Source organism: Oncorhynchus mykiss, chromosome 17 (assembly GCF_013265735.2).
Source record: "Oncorhynchus mykiss isolate Arlee chromosome 17, USDA_OmykA_1.1, whole genome shotgun sequence".
Classification (NCBI taxonomy): domain Eukaryota; kingdom Metazoa; phylum Chordata; class Actinopteri; order Salmoniformes; family Salmonidae; genus Oncorhynchus; species Oncorhynchus mykiss.
Genome location: NC_048581.1, coordinates 5,259,536 through 5,277,240, shown reverse-complemented (window position 1 = coordinate 5,277,240; position 17,705 = coordinate 5,259,536). Strand labels below are relative to the sequence as shown.

Sequence of the window (17,705 nt, the reverse complement as noted above, 5' to 3'; positions counted from 1 at the left end):
TGCGTGTGTGTGGGGGATTTGTCTCTCCTAGGGTGGTGGAACGCCAGTACCTGCCCTGTTTTCCTCTAGGCAGACTTAGACCTGAGTGGTATACAACAACAGCAGGATCGATGAGTTAGCCAGATACCTTTTATTATTTTGAAAAGGGACGCTAGAAATGGGCATGGTCTGAAAAACGCATATCTAAATTGAGATTTATGAATGAACCAGAAAATCCAGTTATGTTTGGTTCTTTATCAAAGTTAGATGGCTAGTCCTTATTGATCCTGCCTTGCAGTACACCCCTCTCAATATTAACATGTACATTATGAATAAATACTGTTGGAATTAGATTCGTAAGTTTTTCTCAGTCTGTACATTAGTTTATTTTTTCACACACACACATACACAATGCAAACACAAGAGGAAATATAGCACATGTAAATAGATAGCACTTGATTAACACACAGAGAAAATACACAAAGACAGAGTTCTAAAAAGTTATAATTTATTTAAAAAGCATTACAACGGACCTACTCTATACTGAAACAGGTATATGTCCAATTCATGTAAAAAAAAAAAAACATTGAGTTCACTTTGTACAATTTGATTTCGTGTGGCATAAACAGTCAGTCAAAAAATATGAGACAAGTGTTGGAGCACTGTATGTGTTAACTCATTAATTAACTGATGTATTATTGTTAAATATCTCTTTCCACACTGGGAGCAGTGGTAAGGCATTTCCCCTGTGTCTGTTACCTTGTGGTCTTTCAGGTTCCCTAACTAGGTAAATATCTTTCCAATATATATTTCTCTGCCATGTGGATTCTTTCAAGGCTTCTCTGCGGAGTGTGTCAGCTCATGTTTTTTCAGGTATCTTGACTGTGTGAAACTCTTTCCACACTGTGAACAGGGGTGAGGCTTCTCTTTTATGTGTGTCCACTCATGTGTTTTCAGGCCCCATAACTGGATAAAACTCTTTCCACACAGAGAGCAGTGGAAATTCTTCTCTCCTTTGTGTAATATCTTATGTTTTGTCAGGCCCCCTAACTGAGTAAAACTCTTCCCACACAGGGAGCAGTGGAAGGGCTTTTCTCCTGTGTGAATTCTCTCGTGTGTTTTCAGGTGCCCCAACCGGGTAAAACGCTTTCCACAATGTGAGCAGTGGAAGGGCTTTTCTCCTCTGTGCATGCTCTCATGTCCTTTCAGGCTTCCTAAATGGGTAAAACGCTTTCCGCAAAGTGAGCAGTGGAAGGGCTTTTCTCCTGTGTGCATTCTCTCATGTTCTTTCAGGCTCCCTAATTGGGTAAAACTCTTTCCACAATCGGAGCAGCGGAAAGGCTTCTCTCCTCTGTGCCTTCTCTCATCCATTTGCAGGTGCCATAACCGGGTAAAACTCTTTCCACATTGGGAGCAGTGGAAAGGCTTTTCTCCTGTGTGTATCATCTCATGTCGTTTCAGGCTAAATAACCTGGTAAAACTCTTTCCACACTGGGAGCAGTGGTAAGTCTCCTCTCCTGCGTGTATTCCTTCATGCCTTTTCAAGGACCCTAACCGGGTAAAACTCTTTCCACATTGGGAGCAGTGGTGTTGTCTTACTGGTTTGGATGTCTCTGGCTCTGGTTCCTCTGAGTCTGGTCTTTCACCTGCTAAAGAAAAACAGTATGTGTATTTAAAAGAGAGACCTGAATGAAACCTCCACATGAAACAACTGTCTTCCTATGAGGTTGAATCCTAAACACATCCCTCAATAACCTGAGGCCAGTTTTCAAACAATTCTTACATTTTAAAAAGTCTTATAGCAGAGCACTATAATCACATAAATTGAGGACTACAGTATTTAAATCAATGTCATAGGCTGCATTTGATCCATTGGTAATACTGTTTTGTTGGTGGCCCACTCTTTGACGGTAAACACATCTTACACTGTGGCTTTAAACGGATACTGCGAGATTCTGGCAACTCGTGTTAGCGCAATGACTGAAAGTCTACAGGTATGCTAGCGGATGCTAGTTAGCATTGTCCAGTGAAACGACCTCTAACTTCCTTCATACTGCACGGCAGTCTACAGGTATGCTAGCGGATGCTAGTTAGCGTTGGCTATTGAAACTACCTCTAACTTCCTTCATACTGCACGGCAGAGACAAACAAAATGGATCCACGAGTTCATCTGACATTGTTCATCTGACATCTGACATTAAATAAAACATTCTAATTCATCCACACACAATACCCCGTAATGACATCACAATACCCCGTAATGACATCACAATACCCCGTAATGACATCACAATACCCCGTAATGACATCACAATACCCCATAATGACATCACAATACCCTATAATGACAAAGTGAAACCGTGTTTTTATACATTTTTTGCACATTGATTGATAATGAAATACAGAAATATCTAATTTACATAATATTTCCCACCCCCGAGGCAATACATGTTAAAATCACCCTTGGCAACGATTACAGCTGTGAGTTTTTCTGGGTAAGTCGGTCAAGTTGGTTGTTGATCATTGCTAGACAGCCATTTTAAAATCTTACCACAGATTTTCAATCCGATTTAAGTCAAAACTGTAACTACGCCATTCAGGAAGATTCAATGTCGTCTTGGTAAGCAACTCCAGTGTAGATTTTCTGAATGCTGGAAACACTTGGCTACTCGGTTTTGTTGTTTTTGATTTAAAAAAAATAAGTTAGATTATAAATACTGCACTTGTTTTTTGCATGGATTCAGAAAATATTTCTCCGGAATCCTGCTTTAAAGGGGAAGTTGACCCACAAACACTTGTGGGTCCTTTATAACACGTGGCTGTTTGTCAGGATCCCAGATAGTTTTTAGGTACATTGTTTGAGTATTTAGAGCGTAATAATAAATACACAATGAGTAACGATAACATGGCTGTATACACAGGGGTACCAGTACTGAGTTGATGTGTAGGGGTACGAGGTAATAACATGGCTGTATACACAGAGTACCAGTATTGAGTTGATGTGTAGGGGTACGAGGTAATAACATGGCTGTAAACACAGAGTCCCAGTACTGAGTTGATGTGTAGGGGTACGAGGTAATAACATGGCTGTATACACAGGGGTACCAGTACTGTGTTGATGTGTAGGGGTACTAGGTAGTTGAAGTGTAGGGGTACTAGGTAGTTGATGTGTAGGGGTACTAGGTAGTTGAAGTGTAGGGGTACTAGGTAGTTGATGTGCATTAAATTGTTCATAATTTTTTTAACTACAATGTTATTTATTGAAAATGTTATTCGTATAAGACGCTATGAGCCTCAGCTTCCTGGAATCCAATGTAGCTGCTGTTGGGGTCAGGGTAGTTAGATATAACTGCTGTTGGGGTCGGGGTAGTTAGATATAACTGCTGTTGGGGTCGGGGTAGTTAGATATAACTGCTGCCACCAAAAGCTGGGATCACCAGTCGTTGGCATTGACCTAGATGTTCTCCCCTCAACATCCACTCCAGGGTGAGGACCCGTCGTTGGACTTGACCTAGATGTTCTCCCCTCAACATCCACTCCAGGGTGAGGACCCGTCGTTGGCCTCGACCTAGATGTTCTCCCCTCGACATCCACTCCAGGGTGAGGACCCGTCGTTGGCCTTGACCTAGATGTTCTCCCCTCAGCATCCACTCCAGGGTGAGGACCCGTCGTTGGCCTTGACCTAGATGTTCTCCCCTCAACATCCACTCCAGGGTGAGGACCCGTCGTTGGCCTTGACCTAGATGTTCTCCCCTCAACATCCACTCCAGGGTGAGACCCGTCGTTGGCCTTGACCTAGATGTTCTCCCCTCAACATCCACTCCAGGGTGAGGACCCGTCGTTGGCCTCGACCTAGATGTTCTCCCCTCAGCATCCACTCCAGGGTGAGGACCCGTCGTTGGCCTTGACCTAGATGTTCTCCCCTCAACATCCACTCTAGGGTGAGACCCGTCATCAGTCTGATGTTCTACCTCCTCCATTATCGGAATAAACTGGTCCCATTGTCAACAGCAGGGACATTTACTGTCTTTTGGTAGAGGTAGGCATCTCACTCAACTACACCACCAGTCCCCGTGCGTTCTGTGTGGAGTAAAGGTGGTCTAGAGAATTTTCCCCTCTGGTTGCACATTTAACATGCTGGTAGAAATGAGATCAAACAGATTTAAGTTTCCCTGCAGTTCCCTCCCTGGCCACTAGGAGCGCCGCCTCTGGATGAGCTTTTTCCTGTTTTCTTATGGCCTCATACAGTTTGTTGAGTGCAGTCTTAGGTCCAGCATCGGTCTGTGGTGGTAAATAGACATTATGGTTGTGTTTTTTAAATTTTTTAGATAGATTTGTCTGAGTTGCATCAGGACAGTTTTAGCATTTTAGCTAACCTTAATCTAATTCTACTAACCTACCACGTTAATTATCCTGACCTTAACCTAATTCTACTAACCTACCACGTTAATTATCCTAACCTTAACCTAATTCTACTAACCTACCACGTTAATGATCCTGACCTTAACCTAATTCTACTAACCTACCACGTTAATTATCCTAACCTTAACCTAATTCTACTAACCTACCATGTTAATTATCCTAATTCACAACAATGAATACACTGACCACAGAACTAATGAGCTGCTCTACAACAGTGAATACACTGACCACAGAACTAATGAGCTGCTCTACAACAGTGAATACACTGACCACAGAACTAATGAGCTGCTATATAACAGTGAATACACTGACCACAGAACTAATGAGCTGCTCTACAACAGTGAATACACTGACCACAGAACTAATGAGCTGCTATATAACAGTGAACACACTGACCACAGAACTAATGAGCTGCTCTACAACAGTGAATACACTGACCACAGAACTAATGAGCTGCTCTACAACAGTGAATACACTGACCACAGAACTAATGAGCTGCTCTACAACAGTGAATACACTGACCACAGAACTAATGAGCTGCTGTACAACAGTGAATACACTGACCACAGAACTAATGAGCTGCTCTACAACAGTGAACACACTGACCACAGAACTAATGAGCTGCTCTACAACAGTGAACACACTGACCACAGAACTAATGAGCTGCTCTACAACAGTGAATACACTGACCACAGAACTAATGAGCTGCTCTACAACAGTCTAATCCACACACCACTGTTCTTACTTGAATCTGAATCTCCCTCTTCTCCTCCTCTCACAGTTCCACGCAGACCCGGTGTTTTCCTGCAGTCGACCAGCCGCACAGACACCCTCTTCAGACCCCACAGTAAGGCAACAGTGGGAGAGGCAACAGTGGGAGAGGCACGACCTGGGGCCTCTGGGAGAGGGAAAGACATGTCCTGGAAACCACAAAAATAAACAATCAATTTAGGGTGGGAAACACTCTCCTACCTTGATTCCTCTCATTCTCTGGATCTCCTGCTATAAATGTTGTGGAGGAGAAAGTCCAAGAGGAGGAACCTCAGATCAGAAACACACCCTCCTTGATTCCTAATTCTCTGGACCTCCTGCTATAAATGTTGTGGAGGAGAAAGTCCAAGAGGAGGAACCTCAGATCAGAAACACACCTACCTTGATTCCTCTCATTCTCTGGACCTCCTGCTATAAATGTTGTGGAGGAGAAAGTCCAATCAGAATCACCTGTATTTGCCAAAAAACATTCACATATCAGTATTTGGATGAACCTCAGATGTTCTCCTCCAATGGATTTATAGGAGGAGGTCCAGGAATTAAGGAAGGAATGTTGAGAACCAGAAACACTTTGTGACTGGGATGTACTCACACCACTCCCCCTCTGCTCTGGGGTGTGGCTCTCTGGAGCCAACTCCGCCTTCAGCCTGTTGCTAGGAAACCAATCCTTGTCTTTCACGTCCCATTCTTGGTCGCAGTGAATAGCATCGTCATCACCACCAAACTGTCTGGGACTCACAGGTGTCACATTAGCTTCTTCCTGTATCTTTCTGATGTCCTCCTTCACTGTAGAGCTCTGGGAGGGCCAGGAAACTGCATATTGCCTCGTTTTTGGATCTGTAAAAGGGAAGAGAGTTTGACTATCGGTAAAAACATAGGTTATAGCTTGCTCCCTCATCTGATTCCAAACATACCACTTATCATCCTAGGACCTTCGGTCGGAGTGCAATAGAAAAGCGAACTCTGAATACAAAACTAAAGGAAAATAAATAAATACACTTTTTAAAAAGTAGTATTTTTATATGAGGTCATTAGAATAAGCCCAACAACGACAACAACAACAACAACAACAACAACAACAACGTCTTAATACGCTGTGATCAAAATCTTAATTTTAGTTTTTTGCTACTTTAAGATTGGACCCCAGACATGTATGTGGGGTGTATTGAATGTTATAATGATTAAATAGGAGTTGATGCTTTAAATCAATGTTTTTTTTTTACTGGTTATGCTCTCTTCAGTGTACCAACACATGTATATATATTTTTTTTATAATTTAAAACCACACACCAGTTCAACAACTGCATAGTTCTCCCCCTGTTTTTAAGACAATACTCACCAGTGTTAACCGGATCTTCTGTCTCCTCCTCCTCCTCCTCCTCTTTCACCCCAAAAGGTTTCTCTTCTTTCAATGTTATTGACTCCTCCTTCACTCCAAAAGGCTCTTCTTTCAATGTGATAGAGGAAGCCATCTCCTTTTTTATTCTGAAAGCTTCTACCTCTTCTTCCACTGTGACAGCCTCTATCCCCACTTCCTCTGTTTTAATTCGACAAGCTTCTTCCGTTCCTATCACTGTAATATCCTCCTCTTCTTCTTTAATGACAATGTTCATCCCCAGAGCTGCTTTCTCCGCCCAGCAGACCTCATCTTCATTAGCAGGGGGAGAGTAGCTTAGTGAACTTATTGTCAGGGATGTTAGCTAGTTAGCATTAGCGACTACCCTAATGCTAGGCCCGGTAACACATGTGCAAATTTAGCAAGCAAATCACGTTTAATTGAACTAGTAGAAACGTTAAAAGAACTGTGTTTAAATCACCGAGATTCGTGTAGCTACACAAAAATGGTCTACAGAGCTTCAATGTTTGTATTTCATGTTGGCTAACAAGCTACAGAGATGATTTAGCGGTGTTGTTGAAGACGCGTCCAACGCAGTCGGTCGTCACTAGTTACCACAGCCACAAAGTCATAAACCCCACCCATTCCCACAATTTATCTTCTTAAAATTAGATTTCAACCTTAACGCTAACCACATTGCTAACATTATGCCACACCCTAAATTAAGACCAAAAAGAAAATGTTTGTTTTCATTAATCTTTCGATATAGCCAATGTCGACATTGTGGCTGTGGTAACTAGTGGAAACCCGTGTGTCCACTACATTATACGTCACGCGAGAAGCATCACCTGAAAGACTTCGCCGTCTGCTGACTGGAGTGGGTAACGCAGTTTCTAAAAAGATTCACTACATAGTTTTTTTCGTGGCAAACAATGTCATTACATACAATTCCAAATAAGGAAATGTGTCTTCCTCTTTTTGAACCTGTTGGACTGTATATGTCGAGGGTTTCCTCGGCGCTATGTGTTCATCTCCCAGGCGCTTGTAAGTTGAGGTCGTTTAACGCTGATTCACATAGAGCATGAACAGTGCAGTGTATGGGCTAAGGCACTGAGTTCGAGGTGCTAAAGGAAACTCGACCCCCCCCCCCCCAAAAAAAAACATCAGTGTCAGATGGTTTAGACCCTTTCTTCTTTAAGGTTGCTGCCCCTATCTCTGACCTTTTAACCCTGTCTCTCCTCTCTGGGGAGGTTCCCATTGACTGGAAGGCAGCTACAGTGGGTCCTTTATTTAAAGGGGGAGATCAAGCTGACCTAACTGTTTAGAGGCCTATTTTTAATTTGCCCTGTTTGTCAAAAGTGTTGGAACAACTTGTCAATAATCAACTGACTGTCTTTCTTGATGTCTATAGTTACTCTCTGGTGTGGAATCTGGTTTCCTCTCAGGTTATAGATGTGTCACTACAACCGTAAAGGTTCTAAATGATGTCACCATTGCACTTGATTCTAAGCAATGTTGTGCTGCTATTTTTATTGACTTGGCCAAAGCTTTTGACACGATAGACCATTCCATTCTTCTGGGCCGGCTAAGGACTATTGGTGTCTCTGAGGGGTCTTTGGTCTGGTTTGCTAACTACCCTTCTCGAAGAGTGCAGTGTATAATGTCAGAAAATCTGCTGTCTCAGCCACTGCCTGTCACCAAGGGAATACCTCAAGGCTCAATCCTAGGCCCCACGCTCTTCTCAATTTACATCAACAACATAGCTCAAGCAGTAGGAAGCTGACTCATCCATTTATATGCAGATGATACAGTCTTATACTCAGCTGGCCCCTCCTCGGATTTTGTGTTAAATGCTCTACAACAAAGCTTTCTTAGTGTCCAACAAGCTTTCTTAGTGTCCAAAAAGCTTTATTTTAACCTTTTTCTGAACACTTAAAAAACAAAGGTGCATGTTCATTCATTGTTTTTGGTTCATTGAACAAGCATTGGGAAACAGTGTTTAAACCCTTTACAATGAAGATCTGTGAAGTTATTTGGATTTTTACAAATTATCTTTGAAAGACAGGGTCCTGAAAAAGGGACATTTCTTTTTTTTGCTGAGTTTAGTAACCAAAAAAAGTGTTAATACAAATATAAATATATTTAACATTTGAGATTCTTCAAAGTTGCCACCCTTTGCACACTCTTGGCTTGTGGAGGATTCCTCAGTAGCTTGTGGAGGATTCCCCATTAGCTTGTGGAGGATTCCCCAGTAGCTTGTGGAGGATTCCCCAGTAGCTTGTGGAGGATTCCCCATTAGCTTGTGGAGGATTCCCCATTAGCTTGTGGAGGATTCCCCAGTAGCTTGTGGAGGATTCCCCAGTAGCTTGTGGAGGATTGCTCAGTAGCTTGTGGAGGATTTCCCAGTAGCTTGTGGAGGATTCCCCAGTAGCTTGTGGAGGATTGCTCAGTAGCTTGTGGATGATTCCTCAGTAGCTTGTGGATGATTCCTCAGTAGCTTGTGGAGGATTCCTCAGTAGCTTGTGGAGGATTCCCCAGTAGCTTGTGGAGGATTCCCCAGTAGATTGTGGAGGATTCCCCAGTAGCTTGTGGAGGATTGCTCAGTAGCTTGTGGAGGATTCCCCAGTAGCTTGTGGAGGATTGCTCAGTAGCTTGTGGAGGATTCCCCAGTAGCTTGTGGAGGATTCCCCAGTAGCTTGTGGAGGATTCCCCAGTAGCTTGTGGAGGATTCCCCAGTAGCTTGTGGAGGATTCCCCAGTAGCTTGTGGAGGATTCCTCAGTAGCTTGTGGAGGATTCCTCAGTAGCTTGTGGAGGATTCCTCAGTAGCTTCTCTTCTCTCCCTCTGTCTCTATTGTAGAGAACTTTTCTGTAATTCAATATGATTTTTGTTTGTCTGTCTTTTGTGTCTTTATCTACATGTTTATCTATGTTTACAATGAGCAATGGGAAGACATCAGAACAGGGCCGTTGTCTTGGTCTACATGTTTATCTGTTTACAACAAGCAATGGGAAGACATCAGAACAGGGCCGTTGTCTTGGTCGACATGTTTATCTGTTTACAACAAGCAATGGGAAGACATCAGAACAGGGCCGTTGTCTTGGTCGACATGTTTATCTGTTTACAACGAGCAATGGGAAGACATCAGAACAGGGCCGTTGTCTTGGTCTACATGTTTATCTGTTTACAACAAGCAATGGGAAGACATCAGAACAGGGCCGTTGTCTTGGTCGACATGTTTATCTGTTTACAACAAGCAATGGGAAGACATCAGAACAGGGCCGTTGTCTTGGTCGACATGTTTATCTGTTTACAACAAGCAATGGGAAGACATCAGAACAGGGCCGTTGTCTTGGTCGACATGTTTATCTGTTTACAACAAGCAGGAAGACATCAGAACAGGGCCGTTGTCTTGGTCGACATGTTTATCTGTTTACAACAAGCAGGAAGACATCAGAACAGGGCCGTTGTCTTGGTCGACATGTTTATCTATGTTTACAACGAGCAATGGGAAGACATCAGAACAGGGCCGTTGTCTTGGTCGACATGTTTATCTGTTTACAACAAGCAATGGGAAGACATCAGAACAGGGCCGTTGTCTTGGTCGACATGTTTATCTGTTTACAACAAGCAATGGGAAGACATCAGAACAGGGCCGTTGTCTTGGTCGACATGTTTATCTGTTTACAACAAGCAATGGGAAGACATCAGAACAGGGCCGTTGTCTTGGTCGACATGTTTATCTGTTTACAACAAGCAATGGGAAGACATCAGAACAGGGCCGTTGTCTTGGTCGACATGTTTATCTGTTTACAACGAGCAATGGGAAGACATCAGAACAGGGCCGTTGTCTTGGTCTACATGTTTATCTGTTTACAACGAGCAATGGGAAGACATCAGAACAGGGCCGTTGTCTTGGTCGACATGTTTATCTGTTTACAACGAGCAATGGGAAGACATCAGAACAGGGCCGTTGTCTTGGTCGACATGTTTATCTGTTTACAACAAGCAATGGGAAGACATCAGAACAGGGCCGTTGTCTTGGTCGACATGTTTATCTGTTTACAACAAGCAGGAAGACATCAGAACAGGGCCGTTGTCTTGGTCGACATGTTTATCTGTTTACAACAAGCAGGAAGACATCAGAACAGGGCCGTTGTCTTGGTCGACATGTTTATCTATGTTTACAACGAGCAATGGGAAGACATCAGAACAGGGCCGTTGTCTTGGTCGACATGTTTATCTGTTTACAACAAGCAATGGGAAGACATCAGAACAGGGCCGTTGTCTTGGTCGACATGTTTATCTGTTTACAACAAGCAATGGGAAGACATCAGAACAGGGCCGTTGTCTTGGTCGACATGTTTATCTGTTTACAACAAGCAGGAAGACATCAGAACAGGGCCGTTGTCTTGGTCGACATGTTTATCTGTTTACAACAAGCAGGAAGACATCAGAACAGGGCCGTTGTCTTGGTCGACATGTTTATCTATGTTTACAACGAGCAATGGGAAGACATCAGAACAGGGCCGTTGTCTTGGTCGACATGTTTATCTGTTTACAACAAGCAATGGGAAGACATCAGAACAGGGCCGTTGTCTTGGTCGACATGTTTATCTGTTTACAACAAGCAGGAAGACATCAGAACAGGGCCGTTGTCTTGGTCGACATGTTTATCTGTTTACAACAAGCAGGAAGACATCAGAACAGGGCCGTTGTCTTGGTCGACATGTTTATCTGTTTACAACAAGCAGGAAGACATCAGAACAGGGCCGTTGTCTTGGTCGACATGTTTATCTGTTTACAACAAGCAGGAAGACATCAGAACAGGGCCGTTGTCTTGGTCAACATGTTTATCTATGTTTACAACAAGCAGGAAGACATCAGAACAGGGCCGTTGTCTTGGTCGACATGTTTATCTGTTTACAACAAGCAATGGGAAGACATCAGAACAGGGCCGTTGTCTTGGTCGACATGTTTATCTGTTTACAACAAGCAATGGGAAGACATCAGAACAGGGCCGTTGTCTTGGTCGACATGTTTATCTGTTTACAACAAGCAATGGGAAGATATCAGAACAGGGCCGTTGTCTTGGTCAACATGTTTATCTATGTTTACAACAAGCAATGGGAAGACATCAGAACAGGGCCGTTGTCTTGGTCTACATGTTTATCTATGTTTACAACAAGCAATGGGAAGATATCAGAACAGGGCCGTTGTCTTGGTCAACATGTTTATCTATGTTTACAACAAGCAATGGGAAGACATCAGAACAGGGCCGTTGTCTTGGTCTACATGTTTATCTGTTTACAACAAGCAATGGGAAGACATCAGAACAGGGCCGTTGTCTTGGTCGACATGTTTATCTGTTTACAACGAGCAATGGGAAGACATCAGAACAGGGCCGTTGTCTTGGTCTACATGTTTATCTGTTTACAACGAGCAATGGGAAGACATCAGAACAGGGCCGTTGTCTTGGTCGACATGTTTATCTGTTTACAACAAGCAATGGGAAGACATCAGAACAGGGCCGTTGTCTTGGTCGACATGTTTATCTGTTTACAACAAGCAATGGGAAGACATCAGAACAGGGCCGTTGTCTTGGTCGACATGTTTATCTGTTTACAACAAGCAGGAAGACATCAGAACAGGGCCGTTGTCTTGGTCGACATGTTTATCTGTTTACAACAAGCAGGAAGACATCAGAACAGGGCCGTTGTCTTGGTCGACATGTTTATCTATGTTTACAACGAGCAATGGGAAGACATCAGAACAGGGCCGTTGTCTTGGTCGACATGTTTATCTGTTTACAACAAGCAATGGGAAGACATCAGAACAGGGCCGTTGTCTTGGTCGACATGTTTATCTGTTTACAACAAGCAATGGGAAGACATCAGAACAGGGCCGTTGTCTTGGTCGACATGTTTATCTGTTTACAACAAGCAGGAAGACATCAGAACAGGGCCGTTGTCTTGGTCGACATGTTTATCTGTTTACAACAAGCAGGAAGACATCAGAACAGGGCCGTTGTCTTGGTCGACATGTTTATCTATGTTTACAACGAGCAATGGGAAGACATCAGAACAGGGCCGTTGTCTTGGTCGACATGTTTATCTGTTTACAACAAGCAATGGGAAGATATCAGAACAGGGCCGTTGTCTTGGTCGACATGTTTATCTGTTTACAACAAGCAGGAAGACATCAGAACAGGGCCGTTGTCTTGGTCGACATGTTTATCTGTTTACAACAAGCAGGAAGACATCAGAACAGGGCCGTTGTCTTGGTCAACATGTTTATCTATGTTTACAACAAGCAGGAAGACATCAGAACAGGGCCGTTGTCTTGGTCGACATGTTTATCTGTTTACAACAAGCAATGGGAAGACATCAGAACAGGGCCGTTGTCTTGGTCGACATGTTTATCTGTTTACAACAAGCAATGGGAAGATATCAGAATATAAACGTTGGGGAATAACAACATATTGTACGGGATACTTGTGTACTGTAGTGAATCCGTCTCTATAGTAATGCAAGGTCTCTTTCATCATCATGTGAAACGTCAATTACCATGGAAATGCTGGGAAGTGTTTTTCTAAGAAAAGGAAGTTTTTTGTAACTATGATGTTTATATACGACACGGATTACAATCATCATCCTGAATATTAAGGCTACACTCCATGTTACACACACAGACACTCAACCATGCAAACTGGCTGGGTTATTCTTTATTTCAGACATCACACATTATAGTCTTACTCTAATCCAGACATCGTACACACACAGACACTCAACCATGCAAACTGGCTGGGTTATTCTTTATTTCAGACATCACACATTATAGTCTTACTCTAATCCAGACATCGTACAAACACAGACACTCAACCATGCAAACTGGCTGGGTTATTCTTTATTTCAGACATCACACATTATAGTCTTACTCTAATCCAGACATCGCACACACACAGACACTCAACCATGCAAACTGGCTGGGTTATTCTTTATTTCAGACATCACACATTATAGTCTTACTCTAATCCAGACATCGCACACACACAGACACTCAACCATGCAAACTGGCTGGGTTATTCCTTATTTCAGACATCACACATTATAGTCTTACTCTAATCCAGACATCGTACACACTCTCACTAAATCACATCCACGATCATACACATCGACCTACTCAGATCTACTACACACATAACATCTTGACTAAATGTTCTAACACCCATTGGCTCACAGGCAAACAGAACCAAACAAATGGTTGCTCGAACGTGTTTCTTGAATTCTAAACATCAGACATTTGAAATCTCTATTTTTGACCTTCATAATACCTCCGATGGCAGTAACTTTACAAGCACTAATGATGGTCCATTTAGACTGAGAATAGTGTCTAGTTACAGTAAGGGCTACAATAAGTATAGCCGGTTATAATTGTAACGGGTTAAGACATTATAGGAAAAGATCAGTCTTTATGCGGCTGAAGGAAAAGGAATAGAACATTTACTATTTACAGGAAACTCGATCTACATCCTGAGATGAAGTTGCGTGGAAAAAGGAAATGGGGTTGGTGAAATAATGTTCTGTCATGGACAAAGGAACTCAAAAGGTGTGATGATATTAACTACCAATTAATTATCAAAAATATTATGGACTCATTAGAAATAGTGGATATTTAGAGACTAAAAACCCCTGAAAGAATGCGATCAGCCCATAGTCTAATTGGCCTTCACATAATTCTTATAGAATTTCCATGTGGACGGGGATGTTGGACATTTTAATCAAAGTTTACTGGATGACAATTTATTCTTAACTAAGACAAAATCATTATAACTGATACATTATAGGTTCAGCAAATCCCCTTATTGTTTGGGTTAACTTTAAATGTACCTTCAGAGGTCATTCAATATTCATCAATAATAAAAAAGCAGTTTCTGTCTGAAGAGACAGACAGCCTTTAGTTACTATACAGCCAGACTCTGGAATAGTCTGCTAGAGAACCTGAGGGGGATCAAGAGGCATGAAGAGGCAGCCTTTAGTTACTATACCCCCAGCCTTTAGTTACTATGCCCCCAGACTCTGGAATAGTATAGTCTGCTAGAGAACCTGAGGGGGACCAAGAGGCATGGAGAGGCAGCCTTTAGTTACTATGCCCCCAGACTCTGGACTAGCCTGCCAGAGAACCTGAGGGGGACCAAGAGGCATGGAGAGGCAGCCTTTAGTTACTATGCCCCCAGACTCTGGACTAGCCTGCCAGAGAACCTGAGGGGGACCAAGAGGCATGGAGAGGCAGCCTTTAGTTACTATGCCCCCAGACTCTGGACTAGCCTGCCAGAGAACCTGAGGGGGACCAAGAGGCATGGAGAGGCAGCCTTTAGTTACTATGCCCCCAGACTCTGGACTAGCCTGCCAGAGAACCTGAGGGGGACCAAGAGGCATGAAGAGGCAGCCTTTAGTTACTATGCCCCCAGACTCTGGACTAGCCTGCCAGAGAACCTGAGGGGGACCAAGAGGCATGGAGAGGCAGCCTTTAGTTACTATGCCCCCAGACTCTGGAATAGTATAGTCTGCTAGAGAACCTGAGGGGGACCAAGAGGCATGGAGAGGCAGCCTTTAGTTACTATGCCCCCAGACTCTGGACTAGTATAGCCTGCCAGAGAACCTGAGGGGGACCAAGAGGCATGGAGAGGCTTTAGTTAATATGCCCCCAGCCTTTAGTTACTATACCCCCAGACTCTGGACTAGTCGACTAGAGAACCTGAGGGGGACCAAGAGGCATGGAGAGGGAGCCTTTAGTTACTATGCCCCCAGACTCTGTAATAGTATAGCCTGCCAGAGAACCTGAGGGGACCAAGAGGCATGGAGAGGCTTTAGTTACTATGCCCCCAGCCTTTAGTTACTATACCCCCAGACTCTGGACTAGTCGACTAGAGAACCTGAGGGGGACCAAGAGGCATGGAGAGGGAGCCTTTAGTTACTATGCCCCCAGACTCTGTAATAGTATAGCCTGCCAGAGAACCTGAGGGGACCAAGAGGCATGGAGAGCCTTTAGTTACTATACCCCCAGACTCTGGACTAGTCGACTAGAGAACCTGAGGGGGACCAAGAGGCATGGAGAGGGAGCCTTTAGTTACTATGCCCCCAGACTCTGTAATAGTATAGCCTGCCAGAGAACCTGAGGGAGACCAAGAGGCATGGAGAGGCAGCCTTTAGTTACTATACCCCCAGACTCTGGAATAGTATTGTATAGTCTGCCAGAGAACCTGAGGGGATCAGGAGGCATGGAGAGGCTTTAGTTACTATACCCCCAGCCTTTAGTTACTATGCCCCCAGACTCTGGAATAGTATAGTCTGCTAGAGAACCTGAGGGGGACCAAGAGGCATGGAGAGGCAGCCTTTAGTTACTATACCCCCAGACTCTGGACTAGTATAGTATAGCCTGCCAGGGAACCTGAGGGGGAACAAGAGGCATGGAGAGGCAGCCTTTAATTACTATACCCCCAGCCTTTAGTTACTATACCCCCAGCCTTTAGTTACTATACCCCCAGACTCTGGACTAGTATAGTATAGCCTGCCAGGGAATCTGAGGGGGACCAAGAGGCATGGAGAGGCAGCCTTTAGTTACTATACCCCCAGCCTTTAGTTACTATGTCCCCAGCCTTTAGTTACTATACCCCCAGCCTTTAGTTACTATGCCCCCAGACTCTGGAATAGTATAGTCTGCTAGAGAACCTGAGGGGGACCAAGAGGCATGGAGAGGCAGCCTTTAGTTACTATACCCCCAGCCTTTAGTTACTATGCCCCCAGCCTTTAGTTACTATACCCCCAGACTCTGGACTAGTATAGTATAGCCTGCCAGGGAACCTGAGGGGGACCAAGAGGCATGGAGAGGCAGTCTTTAGTTACTATACCCCCAGCCTTTAGTTACTATGTCCCCAGCCTTTAGTTACTATGCCCCCAGCCTCTGGACTAGTATAGTATAGCCTGCCAGGGAACCTGAGGGGGACCAAGAGGCATGGAGAGGCAGCCTTTAGTTACTATGCCCCCAGACTCTGGAATAGTATAGTCTGCTAGAGAACCTGAGGGGGACCAAGAGGCATGGAGAGGCTTTAGTTACTATGCCCCCAGACTCTGGAATAGTATAGTCTGCCAGAGAACCTGAGGGGGACCAAGAGGCATGGAGAGGCAGCCTTTAGTTACTATACCCCCAGCCTTTAGTTACTATGCCCCCAGACTCTGGAATAGTATAGTCTGCTAGAGAACCTGAGGGGATCAGGAGGCATGGAGAGGCAGCCTTTAGTTACTATACCCCCAGACTCTGGACTGCCGCCCCAGCAGGTAGTCTAATATGCCCCCAGACTCTGGACTAGCCTGCCAGAGAACCTGAGAGGGACCAAGAGGCATGGAGAGGCAGCCTTTAGTTACTATACCCCCAGACTCTGGACTAGCCTGCCAGAGAACCTGAGGGGGACCAAGAGGCATGGAGAGGCAGCCTTTAGTTACTATACCCCCAGACTCTGGACTAGTCGGCTAGAGAACCTGAGGGGGACCAAGAGGCATGGAGAGGCAGCCTTTAGTTACTATACCCCCAGACTCTGGACTAGTATAGTATAGTATAGCCTGCCAGAGAACCTGAGGGGGATCAAGAGGCATGAAGAGGCAGCCTTTAGTTACTATACCCCCAGCCTTTAGTTACTATGCCCCCAGACTCTGGAATAGTATAGTCTGCTAGAGAACCTGAGGGGGACCAAGAGGCATGAAGAGGCAGCCTTTAGTTACTATGCCCCCAGACTCTGGAATACCCTGCCAGAGAACCTGAGGGGGACCAAGAGGCATGGAGAGGCAGCCTTTAGTTACTATACCCCCAGACTCTGGACTAGCCTGCCAGAGAACCTGAGGGGGACCAAGAGGCATGGAGAGGCAGCCTTTAGTTACTATGCCCCCAGACTCTGGAATAGTATAGTCTGCTAGAGAACCTGAGGGGGACCAAGAGGCATGAAGAGGCAGCCTTTAGTTACTATACCCCCAGCCTTTAGTTACTATGCCCCCAGACTCTGAACTAGCCTGTCAGAGAACCTGAGGGGGACCAAGAGGCATGAAGAGGCAGCCTTTAGTTACTATGCCCCCAGACTCTGGAATACCCTGCCAGAGAACCTGAGGGGGACCAAGAGGCATGAAGAGGCAGCCTTTAGTTACTAT

The 17,705-nt window shown here is 44.3% G+C and overlaps 1 protein-coding gene across 3 annotated transcripts; it reads right to left on the bottom strand.

The window, feature by feature from the left end:
• Nucleotides 1-346: 346 nt before the first annotated feature.
• LOC110495086 (gastrula zinc finger protein XlCGF26.1) lies at nt 347-7,266 on the bottom strand. Of its 3 annotated transcripts, none has more exons than XM_036947938.1 (4): nt 6,512-7,265; nt 5,765-6,009; nt 5,147-5,321; nt 347-1,625 (listed from the first exon to the last, which is right to left on the bottom strand). In XM_036947938.1, the coding sequence occupies exons 1-4, from the start codon at nt 6,783-6,785 to the stop codon at nt 811-813; spliced, it is 1,509 nt and encodes a 502-aa protein (XP_036803833.1). In that variant the 5' UTR covers nt 6,786-7,265; the 3' UTR covers nt 347-810. The 3 variants fall into 3 exon arrangements, with proteins under 3 accessions (XP_036803833.1, XP_036803832.1, XP_036803834.1); XM_036947937.1 differs by having other exon boundaries at nt 347-1,628; nt 6,512-7,264; XM_036947939.1 differs by lacking the exon at nt 347-1,625 and adding an exon at nt 3,043-4,260 and having other exon boundaries at nt 6,512-7,266.
• Nucleotides 7,267-17,705: the final 10,439 nt, after the last annotated feature.